Raw genomic sequence first — 15,570 nt, forward strand, 5'->3', positions numbered from 1 at the left:
GCCACTTGACCAAGAAATACAAACAAGAGATGGGTACAAGCTGTTCTTTGGATCGAACTTGCCACTTGATTGAAAACATAGCCATATAGGCAGATACAAGCTGTTCTTTGGATCGAACTTGCCGCTTGATCGGAGATATAAACAAAGGGTAGATACAAGTTGTTCTTTGGATCGAACCTGCCACTTGATCAATACCACAACATGTAAGTAGGTGCAAACTGTTCTTTGGATCGAACTTGCCGTTTGACCGATAACAAAACATAAGCAAAGGGTACAAACTGTTCTTTGGATCGAACTTGTCGTTTGACCGGAAACATAGACATATAAGCAGGTACAAGCTGTTCTTTGGATCGAACTTGCCACTTGACCAATAACAAGATACAAATTGAAAGTTGGATTGAGAAAGGTTCAAATTGAGAGTAAGTTGACATTGATTGGAATTGAATTGGAAGTTGACATTGAAAGAGACATTGAGATTGATTAGAAACATAGACATAGACATTGGATTGGAGATTTGAAATTGACATTGAGATTGAATTGGAATTGAATTGAAAATTGAAATTGACATTGATATTGAATTGAAATTGAGATTGGATTGAAAATTGGAGATTGAGATTGAAATTGTAATTGAGATTGCTTCGAATTTGACACTTGAAATTGAGATTGCTTCGAATTGACATTGAATTGAAATTGAGATTGCTTTGAATTTGACACTTGAAATTGAGATTGCTTCGAATTTGACATTGAATTGAAATTGAGATTGCTTCGAATTTGACATTGAATTGAAATTGAAATTGAGATTGGAGATTGCATCGAATTTGACAGTTGAAATGATTTGAAATTGAGATTGGAGATTGCATCGAATTTGACAGTTGGATTTGAATTTGACAGTTGAAATTGAATTGGATTTGACAGTTGAAATTGAAATTGAGATTGGAAAGTTGAGATTGCATCGAATTTGACAGTTGAAATTGAACTGAATTTGACAGTTGGAATTGAAATTGAGATTGGAATTGAGTTTGACAGTTGAAATTTGGATTGAATTTGACAGTTGAGAGTTGGATATGCAACATGTATGTATGGTATAGCAGGATTATTGGATGTATGAGCACATAAAATGCATGACTATGCATGTATGAATGCTTGAAATGCATGATTGGCTTGTAACTTGACAAGGAAGTTTCACAAAGGCAGACAAGACATTGGAAGATTGGGCACGTAGTGGCTCGTGCGGCAACATATTCACAGGGGAAAACCTCTTTGGAGAGACCGTCGTTGAGAGACGTATCGAAACCATGGCTGAGGGCAATGAAACTTGTAGAGGGGGGACCCTTGGAAAGTCCTTGGATACAGGTCGCCGTTGCTAGGCGTGTCAGTGATGGGTAAACATTGGATGTTCGCATCTGTGGTCAATGTTTTTCAATATTTTCCATTCTTTCATTTTTCAATCCCATTCTTGCCTGAACCGCCCTTTCGGGTTTTCGATTCACCGGGGAATAATATTCTTTTCATTGCCCCATTTTTGCCTGATTTGCCTTCATAGGTTGTCAATCAGCGGGGTGCTCATTTTTGCCTAAGCCGCCCTTTCGGGTTTTCAACTTAGCGAACCTTTCATTTGTATTTTTCTTATTTTTTCACTTTCATTCTGTTTTTTCATTCTTGCCATTGACCACAAATCATCCTAGGGAGTAACCTGCTCGTAACATGTATTGAAATAGACATTGACATTCATTTATTCATGCATGTTTCATTGAAATGTATCCTGTTGCTCAGGTTTGCTTTCAAAATAGACAGAAAACGATTTTTCAATTTTCATAAATGTTTGTTTCAGATATTGACATTATCAAAATGGAAAGAAAATATTTTGTATATAGCATTGAAAGTAGAAAGAAAAATAGAGTTTCAATCAACAGCACAGGCTCAACTTGATGTAGAAGAGTGAGAGTCAGCCAAAGGCATGACTTCACGGATTTACAAAGCTTGGAAAATGGTAATTTTATTGGTTGGTGATACATTGAACACGATGACCGCTACATTTCATAGAAATTTTGAATTCACAAGTATAGAAGCCTCTGATGAAGACGATCTTTGACAGTTGCAGATGCCCCGAGGGGTGATGATGATTTGCCAGATATAGTTACTTGTCTTTTATCAACCTCATTTTTGCATGAACCGCCCTTTCGGGTTTTCGGCTCATCGAGGCGCTCATTCTTGCCTGAGTTGCGTACAATCTCAGCGAGCTTTTTCATATTCATTTTTTTTTGTCCCTAACTTTTGCCTGGATCGCCCTTTCGGGTTTTCGATCCACCGGGAAGCGCATTTTTGCCTAGGCCGCCCTTTCGGGTTTTCGACCTACCACGCTGTTCTTTTCTTTTTAGACAAAGTATTTCTTGACTATATCGGCATTAACAGGATTTGGGAGTTCAACACCATCCATGTGTGTAAGAATCAAAGCACCACCAGAGAAAGCCTTCTTGACAACATAAGGGCCTTCATAGTTAGGTGTCCACTTGCCCCTTGGGTCGGGTTGTTGACTTATCCGTCTTTTCAATACAAGTTCGCCTTCCTTGAATTCTCGAGGTCGGACTTTCTTGTCAAAAGCATTCTTCATTCGCACTTGATACAACTGTCCATGAGTCATAGCATCCATACGTTTCTCTTCAATCAGATTCAATTGATCATACCGACTTTGACACCATTCAGCCTCAGTTAATTTTGCTTCCATGATCACTCGAAGAGATGGAATCTCCACTTCCAGAGGGAGAACTGCTTCCATGCCATATACAAGAGAGAAAGGAGTTGCCCTGGTTGAACTGCGCACTGTTGTACGGTAACCATGCAAGGCAAAAGGTAACATCTCATGCCAGTCTTTGTAAGTAGTGACCATCTTCTGAACAATCTTCTTGATGTTCTTGTTAGCGGCCTCAACTGCACCATTCATCTGAGGCCTATAAGGAGAAGAGTTGTGATGTTCAATTTTGAATTCTTCACATAAAGCTTGCATCATGCTATTGTTCAGATTGGAACCATTGTCAGTGATGATCTTGTTGGGAACACCATATCGACAGATGATGTTATTCTTGATAAACTTGACAACCACTTGCTTGGTCACATTTGCATAGGAAGCAGCTTCAACCCACTTGGTGAAATAGTCAATTGCTACTAGAATGAAACGATGTCCATTGGAAGCTTTTGGCTCAATTCTTCCTATCATGTCAATGCCCCACATAGAGAAAGGCCATGGGGAAGATATAACATTGAGAGCGTGTGGAGGCACATGAATCTTGTCAGCATAAATTTGACACTTGTGGCATCTTTTAGCGTGTTTGTGGCAGTCACGCTCCATAGTTATCCAGTAATAGCCGGCTCTTAACAGTTTTCTTGACATGGTATGACCCGAAGCATGGGTCCCAAAAGTACCATCATGTACATCATGCATCAATTTCTCAGCTTCTTGTTTGTCAACACATCTTAACAAGACCATGTCATAGTTCCTCTTGTATAGGATTTCTCCGTCCAGAAGGAATTTACTAGCCCATCGTCTCAAAGTCTTTTTATCCCTGTTGGAAGCACCAGGTGGATATTCACGATTCTGCAAGAATTGTTTGATGTTGTAATACCAAGGCTTTTTATCATTCACATCTTCGTCAGCTTGATCTGGCGTATTTTCAATGGTAAACACATGGGCGGGTCTATCAAGGCGCTGCACTTTGATTACAGGCACATCATTCCAGTGATTGACACGAAACATGGAAGACAAAGTAGCAAGAGCGTCAGCCATCTGATTCTCATCCCGAGGGATATGGTGCAGCTCAACCTTGGTAAAGTATGTCAACAAACGTCTGGCATAGTCACGATAAGGGATCAGCTTCTCATGATGAGTCTCCCATTCACCCTTTATCTGATTAATAACAAGTGCAGAATCTCCATAGATGTCAAGGTGCTTAATTATCAGATCAAGGGCTTCTTCAATGCCCAAGATGCATGCTTCATATTCAGCTATGTTGTTTGTGCATTCAAAAGTTATTCGAGCAGTGAAAGGAATGTGGTGCCCTTGCGGAGTTACAATGATGGCCCCAATTCCTTTACCATAAGCGTTAACAGCACCATCAAACACCAATCCCCACTTGCTATTGGGATCTGGCCCTTCATTGATCAGTGGCTCTTCACAGTATTTTGCTTTTAGATACATAATCTCTTCATCAGGGAAATCAAACTTAATTGGCTGGTAATCATCAAGAGGCTGACAAGCAAGATGCCTAGCAAGGACACTTCCTTTGATTGCTTTTTGAGCTTTGTACACAATATCATATTCAGACAACAACATTTGCCAACGTGCAATCTTTCCAGTAACAGCAGGCTTCTCAAAGATGTACTTGATTGGATCCATTCGGGATATCAACCAAGTTGTATGATTCACCATATAATGACGCAGGCGTTTGGCAGCCCAAGCTAAAGCACAACAAGTCTTTTCAAGCATTGTATACCGAGTCTCGCAGTCGGTGAACTTCTTGCTCAGATAGTAGATAGCATGCTCTTTCTTACCAGTCTCATCTTGTTGACCAAGAACACAGCCCACTGAATCATCTAACACTGACAGATACATAATCAAAGGCCTTCCTTCCACTGGCGGGACAAGGATAGGTGGTTCCAACAGGTATTCTTTAATGCTATCAAAAGCTTCCTGGCATTCATCATTCCATACAACAGGCTGATTCTTCTTGAGCAATTTGAAAATTGGTCCACAAGTAGTGGTCATGTGAGATATAAATCTTGAAATATAATTCAGTCGTCCGAGGAAACCTCTGACTTGCTTCTCAGTTTGAGGGGCCGGCATTTCTCTGATGGCTCGGACTTTATCAGGATCGACTTCAATTCCTCTTTGGCTGACAATGAAGCCTAACAACTTTCCAGATCTTACACCAAATGTGCACTTGTTAGGATTCAACCGCAGCTTGTACTTTCTTAGTCTTTCAAACATCTTTTTCAAATACACAACATGCTGCTCTTCATCACTTGACTTCACAATCATATCATCAACATATACTTCAATCTCTTTGTGAATCATATCATGAAATAGAGTTGTCATACCTCTTTGATAGGTAGCACCAGCATTTATCAAGCCAAACGGCATTACTTTATAACAGAACGTTCCCCACGGAGTGATGAAGGACGTCTTTTCTCTATCTTCAGGAGACATCCGTATCTGATTATAACCAGAGAAACCATCCATGAAAGAGAACACTTTGGATTGAGCAGTACTGTCAACAAGCACATCAATATGAGGCAATGGGAAGTTATCCTTTGGACTGGCTTTGTTCAGGTCTCTGTAATCAACACACATTCGAACTTTCCCATCTTTCTTTGGTACTGGTACGATGTTGGCAATCCACTCAGGGTATTCAGCTGTCATGAGGAAACCCGCATCAATTTGCTTTTGCACCTCAGCCTTGATCTTAAGAGCCATGTCTGGGCGAGACCTTCTCAATTTCTGTTTGACAGGAGGACATTCAGGCCTTGTCGGTATCCGATGTTCCACAATCTTGGGATCTAGACCCGGCATATCTTCATAGGACCATGCAAAGACATCTGGATAATCATGGAGAAGCTGAGTGATCTTCTTTTTCACTTCTGGCTCAAGTGCTGCACCAATCTTGATCTATCGCTTGTTCTCTTCAGTACCCAGATTGATAAGCTCGATCTCTTCCTGGTGAGGCTGAATGGCTCTTCTTTCTTGCTCAAGCAGTCGAGTGATCTCGTACGGTATCTCTTCATCATCATCATCCTCATCTTCAGCTTCATATACAGGGAATTCAAAATTTGGAGGAACTATAGGGTCACTGTGTTCAACGGGTTTATTGTGGTTCAATCTGCATAATATGATTGGGATGATTTTTAGAAAAAGTTTTTCATGCAGATTTTTGAAATTAATAAGAAAATACAGATGTTTTGGTTTTTTCTGGCATTACCATTATTTCCAAGAAAAAGGCACTAAAAAGTAAAAGAAACAAAGAGTCGTGAGAAAAACGACAACTTTTATTGATAACGGCAATGCCGAAACAAACACGCCCTTACAATGATATCACTTTCGCCTTGGGCAGAGCGAAAGGATTGTTATTTTGAAAACGAAGAAAACATGAGCAACAAGACCCATTACATGGAAGCATGCATGACTAAAGGAACATCAATGGCCTCCCAATTTCTCACGGTGCCTCCTGGTACAACAAATGTAGGCACGTGACTTCTTTCAGCAGCACCTTCAGCAATAGCATTGATGAACCCAGCACTGTAGAAAGCTCCTGTCGAGACACCAGATGTTGGAGAGAATCCAAGGCCCTCTTTACGCTTGTTTTCCAAGATCTGAATCACTTTGCCCCAGCCGGCAGCTTGCCCTTCTTGAACAGCTTTCTGGGCGTCTTTCAGTGAAGCCATAGCAGTACCAGCTCTTCGAGACTCCGCACCTTCAACAGTCAAGCCTTGGAATGACGTCCCTTCAGCGGACCCTGCTTCAACACAAGAGAAAGATGACACTTGGCTAACCAGATATGCTTCTTCACCATGTACAGTGACAATCTTACCGTTCCTCATGAACTTGAGCTTTTGGTGCAAAGTAGAAGTTACTGCTCCAGCGTCGTGAATCCACGGTCTTCCGAGGAGGCAATTGTAGGAAGCATTGATGTCCATGACCTGGAAAGTGATCTGAAATGTCTCAGGACCAATGGTAATTGGCAAGTCTACCTCTCCAAGAACATCTTTGCGAGATCCGTCGAAAGCCTTAACCAAATAGCTGCTTCCCCTCAGAGAAATTCCATGATGACTCAACTGTCTTAGTGTAGACTCAGGCATTACATTCAAGGATGATCCAGTGTCCACCAACACATTGGATATCATGTCAGACTTGCAGTGTACTGAGATGTGCAGGGCCAAGTTGTGGTGTTTCCCTGCTTCGGGGAGCTCATCATCACCAAACCCCAAGTTGTTGCAAGCAGTAATGTTACCCACTATTCCATTGAACTGATCCACAGAGACTTCATGATCGACATAAGCCTGTTCCAGTACTTTCATTAGCACTTTCCTGTGAGCTTCTGAGCTCAAGAGTAGGGACAAGATGGATATCTTTGACGGAGTTTGCAGCAGCTGGTCAACAATCTTATAATCGCTCTTTTTAATAAGCCTCAAAATCTCGTCCAGATTAGACTCTTCAATGGGCTGGCCCGAGGGGCTGGCATTCTCTTCCCCAAGGTTAGCCATGTTTCTTCTCTTGTACCATCTTGTCTGCTGAACTCTATCCGGTTGGTGAATCTTGCGAGCACGAGCCACTTTTCAGACTGCGGCAGAAGAACCAGGAGACAATGAGCACGGGAAGCCATTTGTGACCGATGAATGATGCATATGATGCATGATATACAAATGCAAAAAGACTCTTTTTTTTTTGTTTTTGTCAGAAGACTTGTCAAAGTGGTTGTGAACATCACGGAAAAACACGGTTTTATTTGAAGATCTTGAGCAAAACTAGAAGTTTAGTTGAGATGGTATCACTTGGTGTTCACATCCGTGATGTTCAAAAGATAACTTGTCTAAGTCCTCCGATAAATGCATGGAAAAAAGTTTATGCATGTATGCATGTATGCATGAATGCATGATTATGTTCAAGTTCGGAGAAAACATGGTGGGTTGAAGTTCAAAGTCGAGGAGTCATGGGTGGACACGGTGTCCGGTGAAACTAGGGCTTTAGGATAATAGTAACCAGGTTCTAAAAAGGTTCCCAAGTTGCAACCTCTCCGACGTACATCACGGTGTCACGAGACAACACTTGCTCCATGATTATACATAAGAAGGTCTAACTTGAGTGTAGTATCGCGTGACGACTAAAACTCGAGACAACACTCGGTTTAGCCTCCGCACTACGTCCTAGAAAATGGCCATGGATGGGTTCGGTTATCTACGGTTCATAGCGTCATAGAACAATTAGAAGTAAAGTGCCTAAACGCGACAACACGCGCCGACAACATCACCCCCAAAATGCCTTAGCTATGTGGGATTGATCGCATAATCCAAAGCACGAGGCAACCCCCGGAATGAATTGTCGATTATATCCCTCCTAAATCCTAAGTTCACTCAGCCCGGGTGCAGGACTTTTGATATTCTCACCCCACACGTTTGCAAGAATTTAAACATTTATTCACATAGGAAAGCAAGTAAAAGAAACAAGTAAAAAGAGCGCAAGCGTGGAAATAAAGACTAGGCGTAACTCTCGAAGGTCCCCAGTGAAGTCGCCAGCTGTTTTATCTTGGTTTTCGGGTGTCAAACATTGATTACGTTTGAACCTTTTTAACCGGTGATATCTTATTTTTTCTTGGGAAGGGAAAAAGTAAGCAAAACCCTTGAGAATCGAGGTCCGGGAGTTGTTTTCGCTACGAGAAGGTGTTAGGCACCCATAACGACTATAGTATCCTATAGGAACCGTCTTTAATTTCTACGCGCGCGCTTTATTTTTAAATGCTATTTAAAAGTAATATTTACACCTAAAGTTTGCTAAATGAAGAATTGGAGGGAGAAGAATGTGTTTGAGTTTTTATTTTATTTGAATTGAAGGAATTTTGATTCCTTGCCTACGTACCCGTTTAAGGGATCAAATCCACCGTAGTTCTCTTCCAAAAAATGTTTTTTGTTTTTGTTGGTTGATTTTAAGTTTGAAAATGGAATTTTGAAGAATAGAAGAGAGGCCTTAAAGGCATGAGAATTTAAGAAAAGGTGAGGTTTGATTAGTCATTTGCAAAATATGGTCCAAGTATGATTAAAGTTCATTAAAATTTGATTAAAGAAAAGAAAGGGAAAATTCCAATGGGATTTTGATCCCAAGGTTTATTAAGAAAAAGGATTTGAGTGAAGTTTATTCATATTTTTTGGAAATTGATTTTTCTAATTATAAAGCCTAAACATTCATCTAAACATACAATCCTAAACATACATCTAAACATGCATATTCTAGCTATATATCTAAAGTGATGTGTGTGCATGTGTCGGTGCTTGTGTCGGTGTACATCATTAGAGTCCATTGTCCTTATTACATCATGCCCTAGATACATTCTATGGTCTTTGCAAGAAATTAAATGGCATAAGAAAAATATTACAAAAGCTCCTAAGTCTTTACATTCTAAGCCTTGGTACAAATTAAATTGCAAGAGATAAAAGTGCAAGAAATAAAAAAATGAAAATATGATATGGAATGCTATGGAAATGAGACATGAAATGAAATGGTTAGTAACACATGATAATATCAAGAGAAATAAAGCAAGAAAGACACTATAGCACAAAGCATAGAAAACAACCCAAGATAAAGGCAAAATGAGTGCAAACATGACTAGAATTTGCTCATAGAATGCAAGAGCCATATGACCTATAATTCTCACACTCCAACACATTTTAAAAGGTTTGGAATCAAATTTTGGAATGGGAATTAAGGCAACATGGTTAACTTGACATTTTGGAAGCAAACTTAAGCATATTTGCATTATTTATTTACACAAGTAACTTGTAAACTAAGTAACCAATCAAGATTCACCCCTATGCAGCAATACCAAACACAAACAGTAGCTAAGACCCTATGAAATCAAGTGGTATAGGTCACAAACATTCATCAAGCAATTGGGATTGAAATCAAGCCAATTTCCATTCATTTTTAGCACAAAATAGCACAAAATAGCAAGAAAATTAACACCTCATTTTTTTTATCAATTTTTTAATATGCAAAATTATCACAAAATTATCAAGAAATGTGTATGAAAAATTTTTAGAATTTTGAAGAATTTTTAGACAAAAACATATAAAATTTCACAATTTTTAACAAAAATAGTAAACAATTGACAAGAAAATACCACACATTTTTTAATCAAGATTTAACATATGGCAATATCACAAAAATTATCAAGAAAATGATCAAGAACACATAGGAATTTTTTTAGGAATTTTTAAAGGATTTTTAGGCTAAAAATGTGCAAGAAAATCACTAATTCTAACAAGAATAGGAAAAAAAATGCTTCAAATATTTTTCTCAGGCTTTGGCTCAAAAAAAAGTCACAAAAATGTTAAGAAAAATATTAAGAACACATAGAAAAGTTTTTAGGATTTTTTGTAAACAAATTTGGACAGACAGAGGTGCAAATATCAGAAAAAAACAAGAATATGCAGGAATGGGGGGTGGATATAGCAAAACTGGAAAAACAGGCAGAAGAACGTTGGGCTTTAAGAGGTGGAGCGGGTTAGGGTCAAATCCATGGGCATGGAGCAGATCCATGGGTCAATATTTGGACTCTTTCTTCTTCCTTCCTACAAAACACGTATTCCACTAAACTCACATATTCTCTCCTTCTCTCTAAGCTTCGCTCTCTCTCTCTTCTTCCATCAATTGCTCCTAAACACACCATAGAACAAATGCAACCAGAAACAAGACGCAAGCACAAGAGCAAAGTATAAACATGGCTGCTTCAACCAAAGCTTGAGTTCGACGCACAAACAGAGAACAAACGCAACCGCAAGCGAAGCAATAACGACTTGGACATTCAACATGATTACAGGCACCACACGTTTACAGGCACAACACTAGTCATGAAATCGAATCCAAGAAAGAAACAAGGCGATACCTGAGATTGATCCGAAATTCGACGGATTTGAGGCGGTTAGTTCCTGCTTCAGATTCGCCCTTGTGCTTGATTCGGCTCTGCTCTGCTCTTTATTGTTGTTGTAACGTGATTCCGATCCGGTCCCATTGCATTTCCGTTCGTGATTGCTGAGCTTGATTTCGCCGCCGTGAAGTTGTCGAAACCGGTTGAAGGTTGAACACGGTTGTGATTCGAAACGAAATAGTTAGAGTAAGTGTTGTTCTTGGTTCGAAATTTCTTAATCTGTGATGTTTGTGGACGAATTCAGATTGTAAGATTGTAATGGTTGATGATGATTGAAATAAGATGAAGGTGATGATGAAGATTTGGTTATGGAGGATTGTGGTGGAGTTCTGGTGGTTTTGGTGGTGGAAGATGGAGGTTTTGTGGTGGTGAGAAGTGGTTTATGAGTTTGTTATGGTGGTTGAGTGGTGGAGGAAAGTTGTTAGAGTTTGTTATGGTGGTGGAAGTGGTGGAGGGAAGTGGTTAAAAATTGGTTATGGTGGTGGAAAAAAGGTCACGTGAGGAAGAAAAGAGGGAGAAGAGAAATTGAATTTTTTATGATTTTTTGTGTAAAAATGATTGAATGTGAAATTTTGACTATGGGTTTGACTTATATAGGTGATGTGGTAAGCTTTGGGCCAATTGGAATGAGACATGTGGCACTAGACTTGTAACAAACTCTTAAGGACCAATGGCATTTGGACACATGGCACTTGGACTCTAACAAACTTAACAAGGGATTAAAATGCAAATAACAAAAGTACAAGGACCAAAATGAAAATTAAAACTAAAATTGAACTGAAAGTAATAAATTGAAAATTAACGTAAAGCGAGACGATTAAACGCAACAAAGCAGATCAAAATGAATCAGCCATTTTATGTGAAATGACCAAAATTCCCCTGGAGGCTTAAAACGACTAAAAATGACTCAGATGAATTTTTAAAATGGATTTTTAACAAGGAATTGAAGCAAAGACTTATACAAACAAAATTAAAAGACTCAGAGACAATTTTAAGGGTTTAAACAGAGTCTTGACACATGAAAAGACTAAAATGCCCCTAGGGGCAAAACTGACTCAAAATGACTTCAAATGCAATTTTTGAAAATGGGTTTTGACATAGAATTGAAATGAAGACTTATTCAAACTATTTGAAAGGACTCAAACAAATTTTTAAAAGACTGAAAGAAATCTTAACATAGGAAATGACTAAAATACCCTTCTATGTGAATTTTGCAAATAAAATTGAAATAAAATGCAGAGAAAGATGCAATTGATCAGACACAGTTCAAATGACTTATAATGCAAGAAAAGAAGAAATGAGTTAGTATTTTTAGGTCCTAAATTAGGGTATAACACCTTTTTCTTAACTACTTTCCTTTTTCAAGCTAAAAGTTTTTTTTTTATGACTCTAGTTTTCTTAAAGTTATTATTTTCATCATTATCTCTCAAACAACTTATTCACTTTCTAAAGTAAGTTCACTGTACAAGATTAAAGAGTAAAAGGTTTTGCCGGTGATTGTGATAATTGTATCTGATAATTGGTTTATAGTCTCACTGTTGTCAATCACACTCTCCAATTAAGCATTCTGACATTTGTGCTCTTTAATTCACCATGATGTGCATATACTGTGAAGATCATGATGTTTAAGTTTCATTGTTTGACCACTGCCAATTATCATTATTATGGCTTAAAACACTTTCCCTTCCTCACTTTTGATTTCATTTTTGTAGATTTCGTTTAATTTGACCGTCCTTCTCAATTTACAAAAAATTCTTCTCGATCGAGCACTACCTGTACGAGAAAGGAGTATCAGTGATCTTCATCGTCCTTATATTCTCACATCAAGCAAGTATCAACTCAGATAAGGTTTGTGTTTTTTCTTCTTCTCACTTCACCATGTATGTTGGAGCAGTTACCCATGTTCAAGGAAATCGACTACCTTGTGTGTTTCAAGTATTGCTTACAAACTGTTCGACGTAATGTCTCTGTTACTAATTTAATTACTAAGAACAATCAATGCTCCATTTCTTTAAGTCCCACCACTGTTGTGCTTACAAAGTGTTCGACGTAATGTCATTGTAAACTTTGAATGTGAGCTATAACTGTTCTGTGCTTTCACGGGTAATTAAAATTCTTAGCACAACAGACAATGAACTTATGTGCTTGCTGTGTTAAAATGTGGGAGATGATGTCAAAGTTTAGTTGAAATTAGCAAATATGCCATGTCAAAGTTTATTTTGCATATTTTCAGTTTGGACAACATTCACTCATATTTTCAGGGACACATACAAACTAGGTTGCGTGATTTGAACAAAGTGTGTTACTTAGCACCATATCTATTATTTTTCTTATTTATCTTTGATAGCTTAAACCTTAATAATTTTTCTTCTACGTGTGCAGAAGACACTGGCAGTTAATAATTATTTGTCCCAAGGACAATAGTTTAGTTGTCCTTTGTTCAATGCACCAAGATCTTAATGAAGCAATGATTAAGATTGTTTCAAAGTAAGTGTATATGTTACGTTGCATTTGATATATTACTTCCTACAACACTAAAATGTATAACTTTGATGATTTTTTTAATTTGGTTAACATATAGAGCTTTAGAGGTTCATCAACTTGCTCAGGGCAATAGAAAGAAGGTTAAATGGTTTCGTCCCAAAGTAAGTATGGTTCTTGTTTATCCTTAATTGTTCCCTGTATATTTTCCGTATGATTGTTTCTTGTATTAAAAGTGGAATGTGTTTGTCTGTTGAACTCTGTTGAACTCTGTTGAACATGATTAAGATATGAATTCTTGTTTATCCTTTTACTGTACATTCACATGGCAGTGAAACAATATAATCTTGGAACTCTGTTGAACATGATTAAGATATGAATTCTTGTTTATCCTTTTATTCTTGTTTATCCTCCATAAAAAATTTACAATCTTCTCTCTCACTCAGTAGCTTAACATAGTTAGAAATAGTAGCCAATTGAAAACATATAGGTTTAGGGGAAAGCAAATTGTTGTCACCAAGGGTGTGTTCGTTTCTTAGCTGCTCCACTACTAAATCAATTAAGCTAGCATGTCTAATGCTAATTATAATGTGATGATATTATATGCTTATATAACAACATCTAAACTTTGAAAACAAGACTAAACTCAAATTATTTAGAAAGGGTAGTCTGGTAAAGTAAAAAAATTCACTGAGGTACGGTAGCTAGACTTAGCTTGATTACATTGGAACAGTTGTCCCATACAGAACAGAGTTAGATCTAGGATTCCATTACATGGACTCACATGCTTCTGCTTATAAAAAGCTGGAGAATATGTGCCTTTTTTACACTACTTAACCAATAATTCTTTTGTATAATACCTTCATGAATAGATACTGTTGTAAATTCAAGTCATTATAGAATGATAGATAATAAACTATTTTTTTTATATGAACTAATCACTTTATAAAAATGGCCATTCATTTGTAGCCAAGAAAGCAACCTAATGGCAATGATTGTGGATACTATGTGATGAAGAATATGCTAGATATCATCTCTGCTAATATTACTAAGTCTTGGATGGAGGTATTTTAATTTTATGATAACATGTTTATACTATATGTATTGTCAAATATAAACATATCCTTATTAATATTAATTACTTATATTAACCTACACATTGTAGGTCTTCAATGATCCAACGCCATTAACTGATGATGACTTATATGATTTGCGAAACCAATGGGCAACTTGTTTTCTTGACTTGTATAAGGCTTAGGATTTACATGGTATGTTTCAAAGCCAATCTCATAATTTGACATTTGTAGAAAGTAGAATTTTGAACGGACTTGTATCTGTCTTAATGTGTGGTGGTTTTGGTGTGTCAAGTGCGTCTGCAGTTGAGATAACTTTTTCAATTGATTTTTTTTTTTTGTAGCTGAAAATTGATTATGATGTGGCTGAGATGAGACATTGCCGATGCTTACGACTGAGATGAGATGAGATGCTTTTTGCAGCTGAAGTTTAGCGTATTTATGATGATGATTCTGCTGTGGATTATTTTTTGTTTGAAATTTCTACTTAAGTTGTTGGATTATTTCTACCTATATTGTATTCAGATGCCTCTTTTCTAGCTTGGAATATTGACGTGGAAAATTGAGGATTGATTATGTAATATCCAATTAGATAATATAACTCTTTTTTTGCATTAAAATTATCCATAATTTGTTTTCATTTTATTACTATAAAAAAAAAAAAAGCAGGGTCAAGCTTATTTGATAAGCCATTTAAAAAAAAATTAAAAAAATTTTATTTCACTACAGTGGATTTGAAAAAACTGATGTGAAATATACGTATTTGACATCAGTGTCGAACGTACAACTGATGTGAAAACTGTTGGGTTAATTTTCAAAGTGCGTCTATTACATCAGTGCAAGCGGAACTGATGTAGAAATTCAATATTTCACATCAGTTGCAACCTGATGTGAAAGGATACTGACTTACCACATCATATCAGTTTACATCGGTTACAAACTGATGTAAAAAGTCAATTCCAACTTATGTAAAAACTAATTTCTGTAGTAGTGATATTCTTTTTTTATTTTTGGTTCTTCGTTTCTTTGTAATACACGGTTGTTATTAGCCATGCGTCAAGGTCATTGAGATAAAACTATGAGATCAGTAGTAATAACTAATATTTTGAAAATAGAATGTTAGTTGATTTGCAAGCTGGGCCTGTTTTTGATTCACATATTGTTGGCGGAAGATTTGTTATATTACGCCACAATTTAAAAAGCATGTTGTTACCCTTGCAATGATGCTGTAATTTAGAAATTATGATGTTTGCCTTTAGTATAAGAGACTATATCACGCTCATCTTGACATGTTCCTTTTTTGTTTTTTAATTTGTTTTTTGGTTCTTTGT

At 37.4% G+C, this 15,570-nt stretch overlaps 2 protein-coding genes across 2 annotated transcripts in view; both read left to right on the forward strand.

Moving 5' to 3' along the window:
- Positions 1-14,859, forward strand: part of LOC146904438 (uncharacterized) — a 42,580-nt gene extending 27,721 nt beyond the window's left edge. The window contains exons 2-7 of the mRNA XM_085728002.1: positions 12,398-12,533; positions 13,068-13,172; positions 13,267-13,330; positions 14,136-14,231; positions 14,332-14,434; positions 14,584-14,859. Coding sequence (XP_085584128.1) covers positions 13,129-13,172; positions 13,267-13,330; positions 14,136-14,231; positions 14,332-14,424 — 297 coding nt within the window. The 5' untranslated portion in view covers positions 12,398-12,533; positions 13,068-13,128 and the 3' untranslated portion in view covers positions 14,425-14,434; positions 14,584-14,859. The remainder of the gene's footprint in view (positions 1-12,397; positions 12,534-13,067; positions 13,173-13,266; positions 13,331-14,135; positions 14,232-14,331; positions 14,435-14,583) is intronic.
- LOC146904437 (uncharacterized) overlaps positions 1-15,570 on the forward strand; it is a 58,777-nt gene that overhangs the window by 42,520 nt on the left and 687 nt on the right. The window lies entirely within an intron of this gene.

Source organism: Medicago sativa, chromosome 7, assembly GCF_051527215.1.
Source record: "Medicago sativa cultivar Bolivia chromosome 7, Bolivia_mono, whole genome shotgun sequence".
NCBI lineage: Eukaryota > Viridiplantae > Streptophyta > Magnoliopsida > Fabales > Fabaceae > Medicago > Medicago sativa.